Source organism: Thamnophis elegans, chromosome Z (assembly GCF_009769535.1).
Source record: "Thamnophis elegans isolate rThaEle1 chromosome Z, rThaEle1.pri, whole genome shotgun sequence".
Classification (NCBI taxonomy): Eukaryota; Metazoa; Chordata; class Lepidosauria; order Squamata; family Colubridae; genus Thamnophis; species Thamnophis elegans.
This window is the reverse complement of record NC_045558.1, coordinates 61654973-61677227: the sequence shown is the minus strand read 5'-3', so window position 1 is coordinate 61677227 and position 22255 is coordinate 61654973. Positions and strand designations below refer to the sequence as shown.

Here is a 22255-nt window from a genome sequence, read left to right as displayed (position 1 = left end):
GGGCTTGGACAAAGGTCTCGCACCTAACACCCTCAGGTGTCAAACGGCTGCTTTGGCCACCATTGTGTCCAGACATCCACAAGTTCGTAGCTTCCTCAAGGGAGCTACCAACCTCTATCCTCCCACCATCCACATGTATCCAACTTGGGACTTGTCGGTCATGTTGCAGTCTCTGTCCACAGCCCCATTCGAACCGCTTCGGACTACGAAGTTGGACTATGTCATCTGACTCTATTCTCTACTCTTCTGCCCTTCCGGAGGGGGAAAGCAATGCCTCTCGCCTTGTAGCCACGTGTTCCGCTGTTTCTCTTCTCCTTCTCCTTGTCTTTCTCCATGTCCGGGTGATTCAGGAAGTCCCGCCTTCAGAATCTTGTAATAGAAATCTCGGGCTTCCCAAACAGAGTTGAGGCAATATTTTTGGTTATCAAATGTAACTGTAATACCAAACGGCACTTCCCATCTGTACTGTATCTGAGAGTTTCTGAGTTCCTTAGTTAAGAAAGCATAGTCTCTTCTGGCTCTTAATATTTGAGGTGGTATTTCTTTGAAAACAATCAAATCCTGTCCATCAATTCGCAGCCTATTATTGTAGAACTCCTGTATTATCGCGTTTCTGGATTCTCTTGTGGCGAAATATATAATTATGTCCCTCGGAAGTTGTCGCTGTTTTGCTACGTACGAATTATGGTGATAGATTTTTTGGATCTGCCAATCAAAGTTAAGTCCCGGACTTCCCACCGAGCGACTAAAAGCCTCAAAAAAGGCCTGTTTCAAATTCTCCTGCTCATTTTCACGCAATCCCCTAACTCTTATTGCAGACTCAGTCTTCTTATAATTTATCATGACAAGTTGTTTTTGCGCAATTTGGATTTCCTGTTGTAATATTTCAATTTTAGATGTCAGGTTGGAATTAGCTTCTTCCAAAAGTTCCAATTTATCCTCCATTCCAGCAATATAATCTGTCATAACATTCATAACCTCGATCATATCCTCCTTTGTTTGAGCAATCTTGGCATCAAGTCTGTCATAAAAGTCTGAAATAAATTTTTGCATTTCCTCTCTAAACTCTTTAAGGATTTCAAAAAGAAATTCTTTCGTTAGCAAATCTCCAGTAGAGGGCGTAGAAGGCAAGGACAGCGGCTTTGTAACAAATGCTGATGTAGAAGAGCGTCTGGGTTTCGATTTCGGTGCCATGATAAAAAGGGAAGCAAACAGAGTCTCTACTCACGTTAATTTGAGATAAGGTAGTTTCAACAAACCCCTGGCAGTTAATAAAAAGAAATCTTCGAGGGAACAGGGCTAGTTAGTTTGTAATCCCTTAAATCTGTCCAGGAAGTTGAAGATATATCGTTATAGTAAATGCGGAAGTTATAAAATCGCCATTTTTTTTTTAAAAAAAAAGTTAAACAAAAGGAGTCTTTTATAAAATTGAAGCTGGCATTTTAATTAGAAAAAAAAGAAAAATTCACAGGTATGGTCACTGCCCGGATTAATCTTAAATGGGTTAATTACAAAGGCTTGTTCTGAGGGGGGAAGTAACTCGCCTAGAGCTGAAAAAAAACAGCTGAGAAGATCTGGCCGGAGTAAATGACTCAGCTTTCGTTGATTCACTCTCTTTCGTTCGCAGCCAAAAAGAAAAAAGGGCTGCGAACTCCAAAGAGGATTCTAACTGGCTGAGGGTCCCTCCCTACTTTTTCCTTGCCTGGAAAAAGAGATATCTAAGATCTTAAATAGATATACGAACCAGAACTCTGAGGGCAGCTTCATTAAGCTGCCGACGGCGGCAACCCCTCCCCCGGAAGCCCCTCATCTGACTCTAAAAATGGCCTTTCTAATTGCCATCACCTCGGCTCGCAGAATATCCGAGATGGCCTCCCTCTTGGTTAGAGACAACCTTTGCATTGTACATTCGGACAGAGTTGTCCTCAGACTGGACCCGACCTTTGTGCCGAAAATAAAGAGCATTTTCCATAGGTCACAGGAAATTGTTCTCCCGGACTTTTGCCCATGCCCCAGACATCCAAGGGAGCACGTATGGCATAAGCTGGATGTCCGTCGGGCGGTCCGTATTTACATGAAACGGACGGCTCCCTTCCGCAAATCGGAGGGGTTCTTCGTACCTTCCAACCAGTCTCTATGGGCAAGAAGGTCACCTATTCCACCATGGGATGCTGGATACGAGCATGTATCAAGCTGGCCTATGAACAACAAGCTAGACCGGTCTCTCTTCGTATTACAACTCACTCAACAAGGAGCGCCGCAACTTCAGCTGCGTGGGCTACGCAAGCGTCCATTAAGGAGATATGTCAGGCTGCTACGTGGTCCAGTCCATCTCCATTTGTTAAAAATTACAGACTTGACGTTTTTGCCTCGGCTGAGGCCTCATTTGGGAGAAGAGTTCTGCAGCAAGTCATCGCTGCACCCCGCGCGCTTGGACAATTTTTGTTCCCTCCCTGGGACGGCATAGCTTTGGCATGTCCCGTGCTTGGACAATCCAAGCAGCGCGTAGGAGAATGACCGTTGGCTTACCTGAATGGTCGTTCTTTAGGCACTGCGGGAGTGTCCAACCCTACCCTAAAAAGGTGCCCACGGGGTCCTGCACTCCAGTGGGGGCATTCTTCATCTCCATCTACAGGCCTTTTGGACTCTCCTTCGTTTTTTAAAACTGAGCCTCTGAGGGGAGCAAGAGGCGGAGCTACAGAAATGTTAAACTCAGTCCTTGGGCAGCAAGCTGAAGTTAATACGTGCTTGGACACTCCCGCGGGGCCTAGAGAACGACCATTCAGGTAAGCCAACGATCATTCTACAGTTGCATTTTTGATAGCTAAAATGATTTAAAAAATCAAATGAATAGATGAGAAAAAATATCTGCAGCTTATTTGACTGTTACTAGATTGAATCACTAACTAGTATAGGAAGAATTAGGCATATTGCTGGGTCACATACAATTTCTATCCCTTGATTTTTAAGAAATACTTCCTTAAATGTTTAAAATATATATTTATTTAGTTTAGGTGATGGCTTATAAACAAAATAGGATAAAACACCTAGTAGGAAGTTACATGTACTTCACTTTATTAAAAGTACTTCTGATTAGATGTTCTAGAATCTGATCCAGATATTTAATTTATAATTGTAATTAGAGGAATTATTGTAAAAAGAAATAGATGGTACAGGGTCATGTTTTGACTAAAGCTATGTCTCTCAGTACTAAGATTAAAAGGAGTAATGGTTATTATTCATAAACTTTCTCAATAAGGATATGATCGCTCTAAGACGTTGCATGGTATTCTGAAAATAATCGTGTCATCATTTTGTAAATGTTGCTTTAACATTTATATCTACAATAGAAATTAAATCAGAAAATTGAAAGTAGCAAATATCAATGAATTTCATCTAGATTTTTTCATTTAGACCTAAAATGTACCAATAATAGAAAAAAAATATTATTTGCATGCCTGAAAATGAGATGTTCTCCCAAATATTTTTTCATGTATTTAAAAATAAAACATTGAGGATATACATATAAAATATACATGCTTAAAAATCAATATAAAATTGATTTTTAATCAGTTGCCTTGCATATTCCTACCAAGGAATTATGGAACAACTGAAATAATTAGAAAGGAAAGGTGCTCAAGACTCAGAGATCCAGCCAGCAGGCTATGCATTGAGATAAACTTAGAAATATGTGCAATATATTTCTTTCCTAATTATTTTGTTAGATACATAGGCTTACATTGCAAGGCAGATGAGGAAGAGAAGAGTTAGGGTTTTGCTCCTTCATATTGTGTAATTTATAATTTATAATAGATTATGGTGGATTTTAGAAGAAAAGCTATACTACCACCTCTTACAATACTGGACAACACTGTATCAACAGTAGAACTCCTTCATGTTTCTAGGTTCTATCATATCTCAAGGCTTAAAATGGTCAACTGTTGTGGCCCAGCAGGATCCGGTTGAGCTGCTGATGGACTCGGATAGCGAGGAATCATATGAGTCTGCCCTGGACGATGTGGAGGATCCTGGGCAGGGTTCAGACTCAGAGCAGGGACCAGAGAGGCTGGTTGGCCACCAGAAGGCACCTGAGGCATGGAGGAGTGGGGAGAATCAAAGGCAGTTTGTCCCTGAAGCTAGATTGGGAAGGGCTGAGAAACGGAAGAGCAACTCCGTAGGCAGACTCACAGAAGATGATTAAGCACAGGTGGTTGTTGATTGGCCCCTCCCAAGAGAGATTATAGGTGAGGCATTGGGAGGGGACATTTGCAAGAAACAACTGTTCGAATTAGTAGTTAAGAAAATCTATCTGTGTATTCTAGTCGTGTCTGTTCGTTTGGACTATCTGCGTTGCTTCGTTTGAACTATCTGGGTTGCTGCAGATCTACTCTATTGAACGTGAGTTGCCTGGGCCCTCAGCAAAAGGATTCGTTATCTCAATAATTGAACAGTGGCAAACAGCCAAGCCTGTGTTCTGGTTTATTCATAGGCCGGGGGATCAGAACAGTCACCTAACATCAAAAATGTCATCAAAAAAGCACAACAAAGAATGTTCTTTCTGCATCAAATCAGAAAGCTCAAACAACCCAAAGAGCTGCTGATTCAGTTCTACAGAGGAATTATTGAGTCTGTCAACTGCACCTCTGTAACTGTATGGTTTGGCTCTGAAACCAAGCAAGAAAGACTTCAGCGATAATTAGAACTGCAGAAAAACAATTGCTACCAATCTGTCTTCCATTGAAGATCTGTGTACTGTAGAAGTCAAAAAGAGGGCTGTGAAAATATCTACAGACACCTCATAGCCTGGATATAAATTGTTTCAAATTCTACCCTCAAAACGATGCTATAGAGCACTGCATACCAGAACAACTAGACACAAGGACATTTTTCCCCGAATGCTATCACTCTGCTTAAGAACTAATTCCCACAACACTGTCAAATAATTTACTGTATTACTATTATTCTTTTCCAGTAGAATGGAGGGAGGGGTTACACATGGGTATAGTCAAAGCCTGATTGGTCCATAGACTGAGGGAATTTTCTTTAATATTCCAGCATTCCCTATTGGCTCCCAGTTTTCTCTCAATCTTTTGGTCCAAGCACTGCTTTGGCTCCTAGGTAGGAAATCTTTAAAATTCATTAAAAATCCATTGGATATTAATTTGACTAATTGGCTATTCTAAAAAATTCTAAAATTCTAAATTAACTGAGCTGCTGCCCCTAGGGATAGTTGTTTCTGTCTCGCGCGAGGTAGGAGAGGCAGTGGGGCATTTCCTTCCTGCCTCGTGGGGCGAGGAGCCCCGTCCAATTCCCGGGATATTAGCTGTTGGGCTCTACAAAACAGCCATTAGAGAGCGAGCAGAGGGCTGCGAGCAAGGCATGACTCAGCTGAGCGTGCCTCTCTAAGAGAAAAGGTGCGCCATGATTTAAAGTGACCAGAGGCTTTTCGGTGCTGGCAGCCAGTCGGAGGGATTCTAATGAGCTGCTGACTTCAAAGACAATTCTGTGGCTTTTCCGCTGCTCCAAGGCTCTTTAAAGCCTCTGGCCTAATGTTTTAAGGCTACAGCTGGTGAGCTCAAGCTGCGGCCATAAGGAGTCAAGTCACGATCATAATCTTGCTCGGCTGCCCGATTGGAGCATTCAGTGGCCATTTTACCCTGCCATGTGGTGGCAGCCATTTTCCATTGCCTCGTAGCCTACCGCTTCTGAATGTATCATGGCAATTGATTGCAGCTGAAGGTAGTTCCCTGGGCCCATCCACTTCAACTCCCAGGGCCAAGCATCGGCTGAATCCATAACTGACCAATTTCCCTGCAGGGCACGCGAGTAACTGACCTGATCAGCCAGACCTGATCTTCCACAAGCCTCCTCTGAGGCACTAAAGCACAGTAGAGAAAGGGAATATGACTAGAGCCATGACTAGAGACGAGCTGAGAAGGTAACAGGCTCTGGATAAGACGATTGCTAGGATGGAGAAACAGGCCAGGGCACCATGCCAACTTCTCCCAGTAGATCCAGGTCTCCCATCAGGCCCGCTTCTCTTCAATCTGGCTCTCCCCCCAGGGGATTCAGTCCTTCTTCCCCTTGTGTCTCTCCTGTTAGGCCTTGCAGGCTTTCAAGACAGGCGGCTTCCCTTTCCCCTTCGGCCTTCCCAGGGGCTATTAGGGATGATGGGGGGGGGGATCCCTTGGAGGGCTATTCTAGGGATTACCATTCTTCTGTTGGGTTAGCTCCCCAGGGGCCCCCAGTTCCAGATCAATCACAGGAGGAGCTTGAGGACCTGAAGCTCCTTCTTGAAAGCATTAAAAGACTCATTTCTACAACCATCTTATAGGGCATTGCCACAGCTCTGTCCCAAAGAGATAAGGTTCCTCAGGGTGACAGGTCACACCTAGACCACCACTACTGGGGATCCTCCTCTGCCACATATAGACAAGATCAAGTTAGGCCTCCTTCCCCCTCCATGGTTAGCGAAGGTTTCATCCTGGCTCCAACCCGGGCCTCCCTAAAGGTGGTTGCCTGGCAAAATTCGCAGATCAGTGGGATTGAATAACCTCTGATGCCTGGGTCAGATCCACAGTCAGGAACTGTCTCCAGCTGGAATTCCTCTCCCCCCCCCGACGATCTTCCGGACCTTTCCTCCATCCTGGGACCCAGAAAGACGCTGCCTAATGGATCTCACCATAGGCCATCTGCTGGACATTTGGGCGGTGGAACCGGTCCCATGGGCGGAACACATTTGGGTCATTACTCCAACCTGTTTGTGGTCCCAAAGAGCTCAGGGGGTTGGAGGGTGATTCTGGATCTCAAGCACCTGAACTGATTCCTAGTTTACAGCCAATTCAAAATGTCCCTCAAGTCCATTCTCCAAGGGATCCGTCAGGGAGATTACCTGGCCTCCGTAGACCTTACAAAGATCTACCTCCACATTCCTATTCTGCTAGCCCATCGCAGGTATCTGTTGTGGCCCGGCAGGAGCCGTTGAGGCTGCCACCAGACTCCGACAGCGAGGGGACTTATGAGTCGGCTTTGGAGGAGGTGGAGGATCCTGGACAGGGTGTCGACTCCGAGCAGGGCGAGGAGAGACTGATTGGCCACCAGGTGGCGGCGGAGCCTTGGATCAGAGGGAGTGTTAAGGGAAACACTTGTGAGTTGTTGCAGGATGCACCCCGTCGAAGGGTTACTCAATGGAAGGAACAACTGAGTACTTACAGGAGATGATTGCGAGCAGCTGTTGCTCATTGGGATCCTCTCCTGAGTATAAAGGGAACTGCTGGTGCCACGCCCTGGTGGCAGAAGTCAACGTTCTTGTTCTTGTTCTCATTCGCGTTCACAAACCAAGAGAAGCCAACTTGGATAAGTGGCTTGATAAGTGAAGCCGGTTTTCAGTGTTGTGTGAGTTATAGGACTTTCTGCCAGAGCTATTTTCTTTGTTTATTTGGGCTTGCAGCCAACAAGAGCTTGGACTGATTAAAACATTCTTTTGTACGTCTGTTTGGCTTTCGTTCCTGAACGGAGAGGGGGGTCAGAACAGATTGACTTCTGCCAAGACAAACCTCCATTCTGTTTACAATGGAGCAACTCCATGCTGAGAATGCCCAGCTGGCTCAGCAGATTGCTGTATTGGCTGGTCAAGTTTCTCAGCTTCAGAGACCTGTTAACACTCCCCCCCCCCCCGGCCACGGACGAAGTGCCCAGTGGCTATGCCGGATAGGTTTGATGGCAATCAAGCCATGTTTGCAGCATTCTTGGGACAATGCCAGCTGTTCCTGAGTTTGAGAGCGGAGGACTTTCCCACTGACCGGACGAAGGTGGGATTTATTATTAGTTTGCTTTCAGGCACAGTTGCCCATTGGGCTATACCCTTGTTAACTCAGCCTAGCTCTTTGCTGGATGACTTCCAGGGTTTTTATCAGCATTTCAGGCTGATGTTTGAGGATCCCGTTAAGGGGGAAACAGCAACCAGACGTCTTAAGTCACTGCAGCAGGGTAGTGGTTCATTACAAAATTATGTGAGCGAATTCTGGCTGCATAGCAGGATTCAGCGTGGAATGAACCAGCTTTCATGGACACTTTTCAAGATGGCCTATCCGATGACTTACAGGATGAACTGGCGAGAGTGGACAGGCCACCGACGTTCGATGCCTTGGTTCACTTGTGCCTCCGGATAGACGCCCGGCTGCAGAGACGGAGGCCTCGCCTTGCATCTCAGGAGACCAATAGCGTGCCGGTTCCTCAAGAGACTACAGTTGAATGGGAAGAGCCCATGGAGTTGGGTGCCATCAGACCCCGAGTGTCACTCACGGAGATGGACAGACGACGTGCTGAGGGGTTGTGTTTTTACTGTGGGGATCCTGGACACCTGGCTGGGAGTTGCCCCAAGAAGAGTAGGAGGGTTGTGCGGCCTGTGGCCTCCCCTCAGCGACGAACCAACGTGTTGGGAAATGGGTGGAGCCGGATCTAAGGGAAACTAGGTCGGGCGCAGGCCAAAGCTGTGGTGGAAGGACGCCATGGCATTGGTTTTAGCTGGACACAACCTGCAGGTCTGTGCAGCCCAGCTACCCCGCTCACCCACGGTGACATGCATCCATGGTGTGTGGAATTTAAGGGTGGATGCCCTGTTTAGGAAACCGGAGAACTCTGACCCTGCGGACTCGCTTCCACCCCGCACTGTTCTACCCATCGCATCCTGTGCTGCAGTTCATCCGTGAGCGTATGGTCTCTGACACGGGATGCGCAGTGGGGTGACAAGTGGGTGGAGCAACGAAAGGCAGAAGTAGGGACGGCTTCCCCGTGGACCTTTGAGGGGGATCTTTTGAAGTATCAGGACCGGCTCCATGTTCCCGCAGGGCCTATCCGTGTTTCTCTCTCAGTGTCATGACACTCCAGCAACAGGACATTGTGGCTTTTTTCGGACATTGCGCCTGGTCTCCATTGGCCACCGGTGTCTTGGACCATGTCCCGTGGAGGCCGTCATCAACCCCTCTCAGCTGCATCCCGAGCGTTGGACCCAGGGGAACGGCCCTGTGGTGGGGGATAGTGTTGTGGCCCGGCAGGAGCCATTGCGGCTGCCACCAGACACTGACAGCGAGGGGGCTTATGAGTCGGCTTTGGAGGAGGTGGAGGACCCTGGACAAGGTGTCGACTCCGAGCAGGGTGAGGAGAGACTGATTGGCCACCAGGTGGCGGCAGAGCCTTGGATCAGAGGGAGTGTTAAGGGAAACACTTGTGAGTTGTTGCGGGATGCACCTCGTCGAAGGGTTACTCGACGGAAGGAACAACTGAGTACTTACAGGAGATGATTGCGAGCAGCTGTTGCTCATTGGGATCCTCTCCTGAGTATAAAGGGTATAAAGTATAAAGCTGAGTATAAAGTTGGTGCCACGCCCTGGTGGCAGAAGTCAACGTTCTCGTTCGTGTTCACAAACCAAGAGAAGCCAACTTGGATATGTGGCTTGATAAAAGAAGCCGGTTTTCAGTGTTGTGAGTTATAGGACTTTCTGCCAGAGCTATTATCTTTGTTTATTTGGGCTTGCAGCCAACAAGAGCTTGGACTGATTAAAACATTTTTTTGTACGTCTGTTTGGCTTTCGTTCCTGAACGGAGAAGTGGGGTCAGAACAGGTATCTATGGTTCTCACACAGGGATCTCCATTACCAGTACCGAGCTCTCGCCTTCACCCTGGCCTCAGCCCCTTGCACCTTCACGAAGGTCCTGGTGGCATAGGTCGCTCACCTGAGTTCTGCCCCGGTGAGCTCCAATGTTACCTCGATGACGTGTTAGTTCAGGCCCAGTCTCTCCCTCAGGCAGTCGTTGACCTCTGACTTACCCTCCAATCCCTGAGATTCTCCGTCAACTTTCCCAAAAGTCATCTCTCTCCTTCCATGAGGATGCTCCTCCTGGGGGCGATGATAGACTCGTAGAGGCGGTGGTTCACCTTTCTCCAGACCAACTGGTCAGCCTTCAAAAGCTAGCAAAAAGGGTGCGTGGAAGTTGGTCAGTTTCCATCCTGACCTTGTCCCAGTTACTTGGCAAGATGGTGTCGTGTATAGGGATAGTATCCTGGGCCTGCCTCCACTCTCGAACTTTCCGGTGGGCCCTCATCCCGTTTCAGCGCAGACAAATGAGCAACTCCCTGTGCCCCGTCCTTCTACCAGCAGATGTGCGTGTGGTTGTCCCTCAAGTGGTGGCTCTCCCCCGCCCTGAACCGGGGCTGTGCGTTTTGGAAACTGGACCGAGTGACTATAACTACAGATGCAAGTTTGTTTGATTGGGGGGGGGTGTCGTTGGACTGTCTCGGACCTGCGCCACGACATCAATTGGCTGGCGCTGAAGGCGGCTCGCCTGGCCCTCCGACACTTCAAAAACTCGATCATGGGGCATCACATACTTCTCCTGACAGACAAAGTCACCACAAAAGCCCACATAAACAGTCAGGGGGGGGTACTCATTCCCGGAATCTCTGGCTAGAGGCTCTGAGGTTTGGCTCTTGGGCAGAGAGACACTTCGGAGCACATCTTGGGTACAGCCAACCATCAGCCAACTGGTTGAGTCACGCAACAATTGACAACGGTGAATGGCAACTTCAACCCGAATTATTCCAGAATATTTGCCTGCAGTTTGGAACTCCACTGGTGGACTTGTTTGCCAACCCGACGAACATTCAACTGCTGAGATTTTTTCCCCACTTCCAGATCCGAACTGTGGAAGGCACGCACGCTCTCAAAAGCAGATGGCCACCAGGCCTTCTTTACACCTTTCCCCCCTCTCCCACTAATCCTGGGGACCCTGAGGAAGGTAGTGGTAGAGGGGGCTCACATCATCATGCTGGCCCCATATTGGCCCAGGCGGCCTTGGTTTGCAGACCTCGTCTAGTGTCCATATCTCCACCGTGGAGGATCCCTCAGGAGGATGTCTCCTTGTGCCAGGGGGTCCTAATCACCCGGAGCCCCAGTGGCTCCACTTGACCGCCTGGCACTTAAGCAGCACCTCCTGAGAAATTCTAACCTATCCTCCCGGGTCATCACAACCATAGAGGCTTCAAGACAGCCATTGACCACGTGAATTTACAATTCCACATGGTCGGTATTCATTAAATGGTGCGAACGCCTCAATATCTGTCCAACTGAGGCTTTGGTGACTCAGATACTCGATTTCCTTCAGAAAGGTCTCAACCAGTGCCTTTTGCATAATACTCTGCGCCGCCAAGTGGTGGCCCTGTTTTCAGTGCTCAGGGAGAAAGGTCATTCCACTCTTTCTCACCTCCCTCTGATAAAGTGGTTTTTAAAGGGAGCAGCTAAACTCCGCTCTCCCGTGGTGGCCTTGACAGGGACCCCCTTTGAACCATTGTGGACGGTTCATCTCAGGTTCTTATCTCTAAAGGTGGCGTTTCTGGTCGCCATTACATTGCCCAGGTGCATTTCATCAGGATAGGGTGGTCCTTCGCCTGGACCCAACCTTTCTTCCAAAGGTCAATTCCCCCTTTCACAGGGCGCAAGAGATCGTGTTACCTAATTTTTGCCCTTCCCCCTCTCATGAGAGGAAGCGTCTATGGCATCGCCTTGATGTCCGCCGTGTCCTGCGCATCTATCTCAGCCGTATTTTGGAAGTACGCAGATCTGAGGCCCTCTTCATTTCATTTCAGCCAGGTTCCTTGGGGACCCGCCTATCTTCCGCCATAATTGGCAGGTGGTTAAGACAGGCCACTGTTGCTGCCTATGAGGAACCTGGTCAGGCTCCTCCCTTGGGGATCATGGCTCACTCCACGCGGAGCACCGCTACCACGGTGGCACGGACCACCAGGGTCCCATTCGAGGACATTTGCCGGGCGGCCACCTAGTCATCCCCAACTCCTTTTATCTGGCACTATCGGCTGGATGTGTTCACTTCTGCAGAGGCATCCTTTGGATGCAGGGTTCTACAGCAGGTAGCAACTGCCCCTCCTCCTGGATCTTAGGTTCCCTCCCTGGGACTAAACTTGGGTACGTCTCATGTGTAACCTCTCCCTCCTTTCTACTGGAAATAGAACGTTGGTCTTTTCAGTAGAAAAGAGGGAAGGGTTACAACTTGCCCTAGTTAGCTATAGGGTCAGCCAGGTGGAGGTCTGGGAGGTCCTATGGTCTGCTTGTGTTTTTGCAGGTGCTGTCCTTCGATCTCAAGAAACTGGGAGCCAATAGGGAATGGTGGAATATTAAAGAAAATTCCCTCAGTCTATGAATCAATCAGGTTTGACTATACCCATGTGTAACTCCTCCCTCCCTTCTACTGAAAAGACACATTCAGGTAAGGGCCAACGTTCTTTTTCTTCATTTCTAGTATCTATCTCTTCTCACTTATGATTATAGCCATGTTGCTTGTATCTTTCAATTTATATTGTTTTATTTGTTCACTAGTACTATTTGATAGCTTATTAGTAACCTTCACTATCACTAAGTGTTGTATCTTTTTATTTTTGATTATTGTATTTTATTCTCCTTATGTATACTGAGAGCATATGCACCAAAGAAAAATTCTTTGTGTCCAGTCACACTTGGCCAATAAATAATTCTATTGTATTCTATCAAGAATGTCAAACTCAATTTCATTGAGGGCTGCATCAGCATTATGGTTGCCCTCAAAGATCGAATAGCATGTAGGACTATGACGACATACAAGGGCCAGGTGGGTGTATCTAGGTAGGTGTGGTTGAGTGGTCACAGCCAGGTCATTGTGCATGAATGGGTATGGCCGGCCTGATGACATTCACTGGACACTGCTGATACAGGATGGCTGGTTCGGGATGGAACAAGTCACACCGACTAACTCATTCATTTAACAACTATGGCAAGAAAACTCATAAAATGGGGTAAACTTACTTAACAAATGTCTCACTTAGCAACAGAAATTTTTGGCTCAATTGTGTTGTAAGTTGAGAATTATCTGTACAAATCTTAGTAAGAAATCCTGGCTAATTAAAATATGGTTGAAACAAAGTAAAACGTAAACTGTTTTGACATAGAACTTCAAAATATTTTGTTGATTGTTCATCACATAATGCATTTAGTCTTAATTTTGTCCCCTAGTTCTCGTAGCACTGATGGATCGACTAGGAGATGCCAAAGACCAGGTTCAAGAACAGGCGCAGAATCTTATTTTGAAGTTAATGGACCAAGTAGCTCCACCAATGGTAGGAATTCTATAGAGAGGATTGTTCTATTAAATGTGAATTGTTCTGTTCTTTTGAATTAAGCAGCACAATCTCAATCAGCAATTTAAGAAGCCAGGTATAATGTGAGGAATTTACTGTTATTGTTTTTTCCTAGTTGAAGATATTTTGCCTCACTTCTCAGTTGGAAGCATGGGAAACAAATAGAATTTTTCCAACAGAGCTTCATAGGAAGAGGATCAAATAAATCTCAGATCCTGCTATTACCATTCATCCAAAAGGGTCAGCATATTGCCCCCAACAATCTGGGTCCTCATTTTATCGAACTCGGAAGGATGGAAGGCTGAGTCAACCTTGAGCCTGGTGAGATCCCAACTACCAAACTGCTGGCAACTGGTGATCAGCAGAAGTAGCTGGCTGCAGTACTGCATTCTAATCACCATAGCGGTTCTTATGGGAGCAATAGTAACGGGTATATATCTATTATAGTTGTCTTCTTAGCAGAAGACCATGCCTACTTACTTGGTATACGCATATATCAGTGACGTGCAGTCAGGTGAGATCATCATGAAAAGAAAAAAAAAACATAAAAGGAAAAAATAAATTAAATGCTTGTATTTATCTACTGATCTGTACCATAAAGTTATTTTCCATTTAACTTCACCAGTTTTACATTATTTGGTATTAAAATTGCAGAATTTTCACATTTACCATTCAACCAGTCAGGTGAGAGCTGAGGTGAGGCTGAGCTAGCTGTTGCCTCACCTTGGATGACTAAAAGCCTTAAAAGGCTCTAAAAGCGCCTCTACTATGAGGCAGGAGAACTGTGTGCCTCATCTAGCTGACGTTTTATGATCACTCAGCAGGAGCAGAGCTTTATAATCGCTCAGCATGAGCAGAGTTAAGCAGAGGCTTAAAAGCCTAAAAAGTCAGACTAGGTGACGAACGCAGTTCTCCTGCCTCATAGTAGAGGGCGCTCTTTCTTCCTGTGACTCAGTGGCAGCAGAGTAAGTGACAGCCGTTCCATAGAGGCGTGGCCATGCCCCCATACTGGTACGGTCCCCTGCCCTGCAGCCCATTTGCAAGGCGCTTCTCAAAGAGAAGGAAGCGAGGGCGGGGCTTCTTCAGAGGACCCGAGGCAAGAGCAGAGTTGAAGTCCTCTCTGAAGCAGCTGGAAAAGATACGTGCGGGTCGGAGGGAGGGGGAGGAATTCAAACTTCATCCTCCTGGTGCTGTGTGGGGCTTTGGGCAAAGGCTGGAGGGAAGGACCCTGGCTCGTTTGTGTTCTCCCTCCCCAAGTGTAGATTGCAGGCAGAGCCACAGTTGCCTTTTCAAACCTGGAAACTGGGCTGGATCCTTCCAGGACTGGGGGAAAGTGTGTGTGCTACAGCATGGCTCTTTGCCTGGCTTCCTGCTCCTGTGGTCTCCTCAGTACTCCCTGGTGTTCTCCCTCCCCAAGTGTAGTGACTTCCTCCCCAGCCCCACATCCATTTCTCAATTACAGGCCTCTCTCATCGTTTTAAGTGGGAGAACTTGCACAATTGGTGGCTGTCTAAATACTTTTTTTGCCCCACTGTATGTATGTTTGTATACGTGTATATACATATGCAAACATATAAACACATGTACAGAAGGCTATTATTTTAAGAACTGTGATTACTTAAGTGACATAAGCTGATATGTATATACATAGAGAGAAACTAATTACTAGAATTGAATACCTGTATAACTGATACAATTGAGATACATCTATTTGTATAAGATAACAGTGTGATATATAACTATGATATATAATAATTAAGGATCAAAAACAGAATAGAATAATACATAGGAATGTTTAGATACTGAAACGTGATATTAAGGAACGTTAATTATTGTTAAATATTGAGATATAATTATTGATACCATTGATATTGCTGATAAAGTAGAAGTAAAGTAGAATTTATATGCAATTGTGGGCAAGGATAAATAGGGGGATAAGAATGGCAACTTCAGTAAAGTTAGTGGAAAAAACTACACCCAATATGACTTCGGCAATACCTCCCTCCTCAAATCAAAGATCAATTGAGAGGGCATTGGAGCTGGAGAAAGGCAGAACAATGGCAGAACAACGGGACCAGCACCAACAATGCAGAGTATACAGTTGATGCTCCAGATGAAAATGTCATCAAGAGACATTGATGAAAAGCCAAGAAGTGATGGCTACAAATCATGAGGAGACAAGGAGGAATCATGAAGAAATGAAAAATGAAACGGGAGAATTGAAAGGAAATATCAACAACGTGGATGACATAATTGAAAGGATACAAATGCCTTAGCAATCAACGAACAGAAAATTCAGAACATCAAAACAAAAATAGAACAAACAGATCAGAAGATGCAAAAAATGGAGCTGAAATATAGACAAGTTAATAAAGAATTAGAGTTATCAATAATCTGACTTGAAAATGAAAGAGCTGCATTCTATCTAAAATTCCAAAACATACTGGAAGAGAAGGAGGGAGACCTGAAAGGAAAAATGATCGAAATCTTCACTGAAATCCTACAGAGAAAAGAACAAGAGTTGAGAGGGGACATCGATGAAGCTTACCATGTGCATGCTAATTATGCCAGAAGACATAGGCTCCCGAGAGAAGTGCATGTAAGATTTGCCAAAAAAAAAACAAACAACGAGATGAAGTGTACAAAAAAACCAGAGAAGGGACGATTACACTCCAGGAAAAAGAGTTGATCACCCTTAAACAGATTCCATGGAGAATTCATGAACAACGTAGACAATACGATTTTTTAACAAATCAGTTAAATAAAAACAGAATAATATACAGATGGTTGGTACCAGAAGGGGTACTGGTAGCTTGGCAAGGAAAAAGACATAAGATAGAGAATATAGAAGAAGCGCAGAAATTCTATGAAAAATACTCCACAGGGGAAGAAGAACAAGGAAGTAAAGAGGACCTAGAAAGTAGAAGACAAGAGGAAGAAACATCAGAAGACAAGGAAAGAAACAGGAAAGAAGAACAGAGGCAAGAAAGAGAGCAGAAAAGGAAGGTGCGAGAGGGAAAAATCAGATACAAACCAGAAGCAACAAAAAACATCCCATCTAAAGATGGATCAGGTAATAACAATTATTTCGATAAACTTGAATGGACTGAACGCACCAAAAAAAAGAGTGCAGATGTTTAATAAACTTAAGAAACTGAAGATAGATATAACCTGTATACAGGAAGTGCATATTAAAAGGGAACATAGGAACTTACTGGAAAACAAAAAACTAGGGAAATTATATACAGCACTGGCAGATAAAAAAAAAGAGGGATAGCAACCTATATAAAATAAACTCCAAAGCAGTCTACTCCGATGAAGAAGGCAGGATTCCAATGATTGAATTAGAGACAACAGAAAAACTGATATTATTAATAGTCATACATGCACCAAATCAGAAACAAGAGGAATTCTATAGGAAATTACACAACAAAATAAATGAATTAGAATATGAAAATATTTGCTTAATTGGGGATTATAATGCAATAGTGGATAAAAAAAATGGACTATGAAAGCAAAAAGAAAAATAAAACAAAAAAAAAATACCCAAATCCTTTTTTGAGATGGCAATGGAATATAAATTACATGATATTTGGAGATAAAGGCACAAAACAAGAAAGCAATATACCTTTTATTCGAATCCCCACCAGTCCCTATGTAATCAATTAGACAAAATTGAAATAGAAGCAAATGAGTGTGCAGATCATATCCAATAAGGTCAAAGGTCAAAGAAGAAGAAAAAGATGGATGATGAATTCAAATATTGTAAATGAAATAGAATATACTGAAATGCTGGAGAAAGAATTAAAATTATTTTTTAGAATAAATAAAAAAGAAGACACCTCAATTCAAAATTTCTGCGACACTATGAAAGCATACACAAGAGGTCTTACGATTGCCTACATGGCGAGAAAAACTAGAAAACAAAAAGAGCAACAAGAATGTATGCAAAAAGAACTTATGAAAGCCAAAGATGAATTACAGAAAGACCCAAAGAATAAAATTAAAAAAGAAAAAAGAGAGATTATAAAACATAAGAGGAACTTAATAACTCAAAAGGAATTAGCACAGAAAATTAAAGCGGCTAGGCAAAATTACTTTGAACAAGCCAACAAACCTGGACAATGGCTGGCATACAGATTGAAGAATGAAAGAGAAAAAAGGATGATATATCAATTAAAAGATGATGAGGAAAGAATTCAATACAAAGCGGAAGAAAAGCATATTATTCATAAATACTTTGCAAAATTATATGCGCAAGATAGTATGGAGGAAATCAAAATAAAACATTAAATACAGAAAAGATAATACCAATCTCAAAAGAACAAAGGGAGGCGATAAACAGGCCAATAACATTAGCCGAAGTGGAATTAGTCTTGAAAAACCAGAAAAAATAATAAAACCCCAGCACCAGATGGAATACCGGTGGAGCTATATAAATATAATAAAATAATATTGGAAGAGCTAGGAGTGGAAATGTTTAATGAAGTTTTAGGAAAAGCCAAGATACCTGAATCATGGACAGAAGCAATAATATCGCTAATCCCAAAAGAAGAAACCAACCGACAAGAAATTCAATATTACAGGCCAATTTCATTACTAAACTCTGATTATAAAATATTTGCAGAAATTATGGCAGAAAGAATTAAACAGGTTTTAAATGAACGAATACATGCGAACCAAAATGGATTTTTACCTCACAGACACATTAAAAATTATATGAGAGTCATCCTATAAATGGTACTGGTTTTCCTTGATGCACAAAAAGCATTTGACAACGTAATCTGGAAATTTATAATAACACTATTGGACGAGATGAAATTTGGAGAGAAATTTATAAAAATGATAGAAGGATTTTATAAGTCAGACAGCCAAAGTTCTGATGAATGGACAGCTAACAGAGAAGATTGAAATAAAAAAGGAGTCAGACAGGGATGCCCCCTCTCTCCTTTGCTGTTTATATTAACTTTGGAAATTTTATTAAATGAAATTCGGAAGGACCAGGGAATAAAAGGTTTAAGATTCAAAAATGAGGAATATAAGGCCCAAGCCTATGCCAATCACTTAGTATTTGTTCTAGAGGATGTATTAGAATCCAGCCTGAAATTAATTCAAAAATTACAAGAATATGGTGAAGTGGCAGGACTAAAGATCAATAAAGACAAAACAAAAATGATAACCAAGAACATGACAAAAAAGTAAGAAGAGGAACTGGAAGTAGCAACCAGAATACAAATAACTAAGAAAGTGAAATACTTGGGCTCTGGGTGTCTGCAAAATGTTCCACAATTAAAGACAATAATTATAATAAATTAGTGATACAAATAAAGAAAGATTTAGAAAATTTGAAAAATATTCAGTTATCACTAATGGGACTTATAGCGACAATTAAAATGAATATTTTACCAAGAATCTTAATCCTGTTGCAAGCCACACCTATTAATCCGGGTAAAAAATTCTTTCAAGAATTAAACAAAATAACCGCTAGGTTCATTTGGCAGGGACGAAAAGCGAGGATTAAACTAAAGGCAATGCAAGACAGCAAGGAGAGGGGAGGTTTAGCATTACCTGGTTTAGCATTACCTGGGATTTATACGCATCCTCAGTAACAATAACAGGTGAAGGATTGGATAGAGCTAGAGAATAAAAGAATTTTGACCTTTGAAGGCCATGATTTGCAAGCAGGCTGGCATACATTCCTATGAGATAAATAAAATGCACAAAATCATTTAATTAGAAGAGTGTTATTGTAAAAATGGCTCAAAATCAAAAAAATCCACTATGTGAAAATCCCAAATTGGCTAACACCAACAGAAAGGACGACCCATCCAAATTTTATAGATTTGAACAAAATGCTAAGATACACAGACTTAATAGACAAGGACATTTAAAAACAATTGAAGAATTGGCAGAACAGAACATGAAAGTTGACTGGCTAACTTGCCTCCAAATCAAAACTAAATAATGATACTAAATTATATGACATCGAAACAGAACCACATGAATTGGATAAAATTATTCAAAAGTCAGATAGAAAGATGATAGGGAGAATAAAACCAGTAGAAAATGTTTTATAGATGGCACCTATGAAGTTTTTTTAATTAGCAATAATGTCTGCGAAATACAAAAAACAAATCCAGTATTTAATACTATATATAATTACGGCGGCAAGGATTACCTTTGCCCAGAAATGGAAAAACAAATCAACTCCAAGTGAAGATGAAATAATAAGAAAGGTTATGGATTGTGCTGAAATGGACAAACTAACTAAAGAAATCCAAGGAAAAGAAGAATCAGAATTCTATCAGATATGGGATAAATGGTATAGGTGGATGAAGGAAAGAAACAAGAATCAATGAAGGAATATAACAAAACTCAAAAATAATAGTTAAGAGTAAAATAAGAGGGTTAAGAATGGTGAAATCCAAATGAAATACAATAGAAGGGGACATAATATAAGGTGAGCGGTATCGATTGATAATTGCTATTAGAAAGAACAGGAAGCTCCTGTTTGTATTGTATTGTGTAAATGTGGTGTATGTCTAAGTTTTTTTATATGTTTGTTAATTTAAAAAAAAGTTCTTAAGAAGAGAGCTGTTGTGATAACAAACTACCTTGATATCAGTTGGGGAATTTAACTGGTTAAAAGAGAAAGATTCAGCAGATTTCTGATATTTCTTTTTGTGTTCAAAAGTTTTATTTCTTTTAAAACGAACATTTCATCATTCCTCAATCAGTAAGACATCGAAGTACAATTTTTTGTATGTCAAAATAATTCTAGTTTACCACCAAATTCTTGTCTAGCCTAATGCCTACCCCTCCCTCCCTCCCCCCTCCCCCAACCCCCCTCCTCCTCCCCCCCGACTTCCCAGAACCCGTACACGGTATGGATTTTTAACAAACACAGTCTAAAATCTATTGAAAAAAAAGAAATAAAGAAATTAATGACATTCTACATTGACCTTAGCTTCTTCTTGCTGAACTAACTTTAAACAATTTAAATCATTTCTGATCTTAAGCATAGGCTAACTGGAATTTCTTGGTCCCGTATTTATTTTGTATATAGTCAATCCATTTTTTCCAGTCTCGTTTATATCTCTCATTTGAGTGATCTTTAATATATGCCGATATTTTAGCCATCTCGGCTAAGTTTGTAACTTTCAAAGTCCATTCTTGAATTGTAGGCAAGTCTTCCTTCTTCCAGTATTGCGCCAGCAACAGTCTTGCTGCCGTTATTAGATGCAGAATCAAGTTACTCTCTACCACTGTAAAATCAGTACATATACCTAATAAGAATAACTGAGGAGTAAACTTTATCCTTCTTTTAAAGATATTTTGCATAATCCACCATATTTTTATCCAGAATGCCTTAACCTTTTGGCAGGTCCACCATATATGATAATATGTAGCATCGAGAGAACCACACCTCCAACATTTAGGCTGTACATTCGGATACATAGAAGCCAGCTTTTTAGGATCTAAATGCCATCTATAGAACATCTTATAAAAATTTTCTCTCAGATTTTGAGCTTGTGTGAATTTCACATTTGTTACCCATATTCTTTCCCATGTATCCAACATTATTGGTTATTCAATATTTTGAGCCCACTTTATCATACAATCTTTAACTAATTGTCAAGTCCCACTCCATTACATAATTAGGAAAGAAAACTAAGAGACTCCATGGGTTGGAAATCCAAAGTACTTTTACTAATTATAAATGGTGAGTGAGCAGTAGCAAAGCAAAGTCTGATTAATATGGCGCGAAAGCAATTGATATATAGAATAGCCCGTTCCCCCCCCCTTAGGATCAAAGCTCCAGTCCAATCATAAGTCCTTCAAATGTCAGGTGTGAGATAACTTCAAAAAGACAGGCCGGACGATGGAATGTCGAGGCCGTTGATGCAGGCGGGAAACACATACGCATGCGCAATCCCAACGACTGGTACATCCTAGAACATTCCTCCAGCACATCAATTAACCCCTCCCAAATGCAAGCCCCCCCCTTCCCGTTTCATGGCAGCTGAAGCAACAGCAAAGCAGAAGCTGACATCCGGCCGCCCCCCGGAAAAAAGGCTGTCAGGCCTGGAAGAAAAACAAACAAAACAGACAAACGACAAAACACAAAAAGAAGAGGGAGGGGAGAAAAGTCAAGGCTTGTCGGGATACGAAGCATAAAATTTCTGTAGCAGGCGGGGAGCACGAACGTGGGATTTATCAACCCATTCCGTGTGGGATGGGGGGAAGTGTTTCCAAGCCACCAGGTATTGGATGCGATTACGGTGCCTGCGGGAATCAAGAATTTCACGAACTTCAAAATGATGTTCCCCATCAATCAGCAACGGAGCAGGCGGAGGGTTATCCGGGGGCCGTAAGTGGGACACCCGAACCGGCTTGATGAGGTTGATGTGGAACACCGGGTGGATACGGTTGAGATGTTTGGGTAATTGTAAACGAACAGAAACAGGATTGATGACTTTCACAATAGGGAAAGGGCCAACATACTTGGGTCCCAATTTCTTTGATTTCTGTGTAGTGTGCAAGAACTTTGTGGACAAATACACCAAATCCCCAATGTGGTATTGATAGGGCTGAGAGCGTTTCCTATCGGCCTGTTTCTTATGGGCTTTATGGGCAGCGTCCAAAGTGGAAAGAGTCAGAGGCCAAATGCGACTGAGACGCTCACTCCAGTCCGCAACTGAAGGAACCTGAGGTTGGGCCGTAGGCAATTCGGGAATAGGAACAAAATCCTGGCCGTAAACGACCCGAAAAGGGGTAAACCCCGTGCTGGAGTGAACCGAGTTGTTATAGGCCACCTCAGCATGTGGTAACAAATCAACCCAATCGTCCTGTTGATAATTGATGAAACAACGTAAATATTGTTCAAGGACGGAATTAGTACGTTCACAGCCGCCATTAGTCTGAGGATGGTAGGCGGAGCTAAGGCCCTGGGCGGAGCCAATGCGTTTGAGAAACTCCTTCCAAAAAGTAGATGTGAATTGGACCCCACGATCGGAGATAATACGGTCGGGAACCCCATGCAAACGGTAGATGTGTGAAAGGAACAGT

The 22255-nt window shown here is 43.3% G+C and overlaps 1 protein-coding gene across 5 annotated transcripts in view; it reads left to right on the top strand.

Annotated features, from left to right (window-relative positions):
• CLASP2 (cytoplasmic linker associated protein 2) overlaps positions 1–22255 on the top strand; it is a 378890-nt gene that overhangs the window by 19105 nt on the left and 337530 nt on the right. For all 5 annotated transcript variants that reach the window (XM_032238129.1, XM_032238126.1, XM_032238125.1 and 2 more), the window contains exon 3: positions 13062–13165. In XM_032238129.1, coding sequence (XP_032094020.1) covers positions 13062–13165 — 104 coding nt within the window. The remainder of the gene's footprint in view (positions 1–13061; positions 13166–22255) is intronic.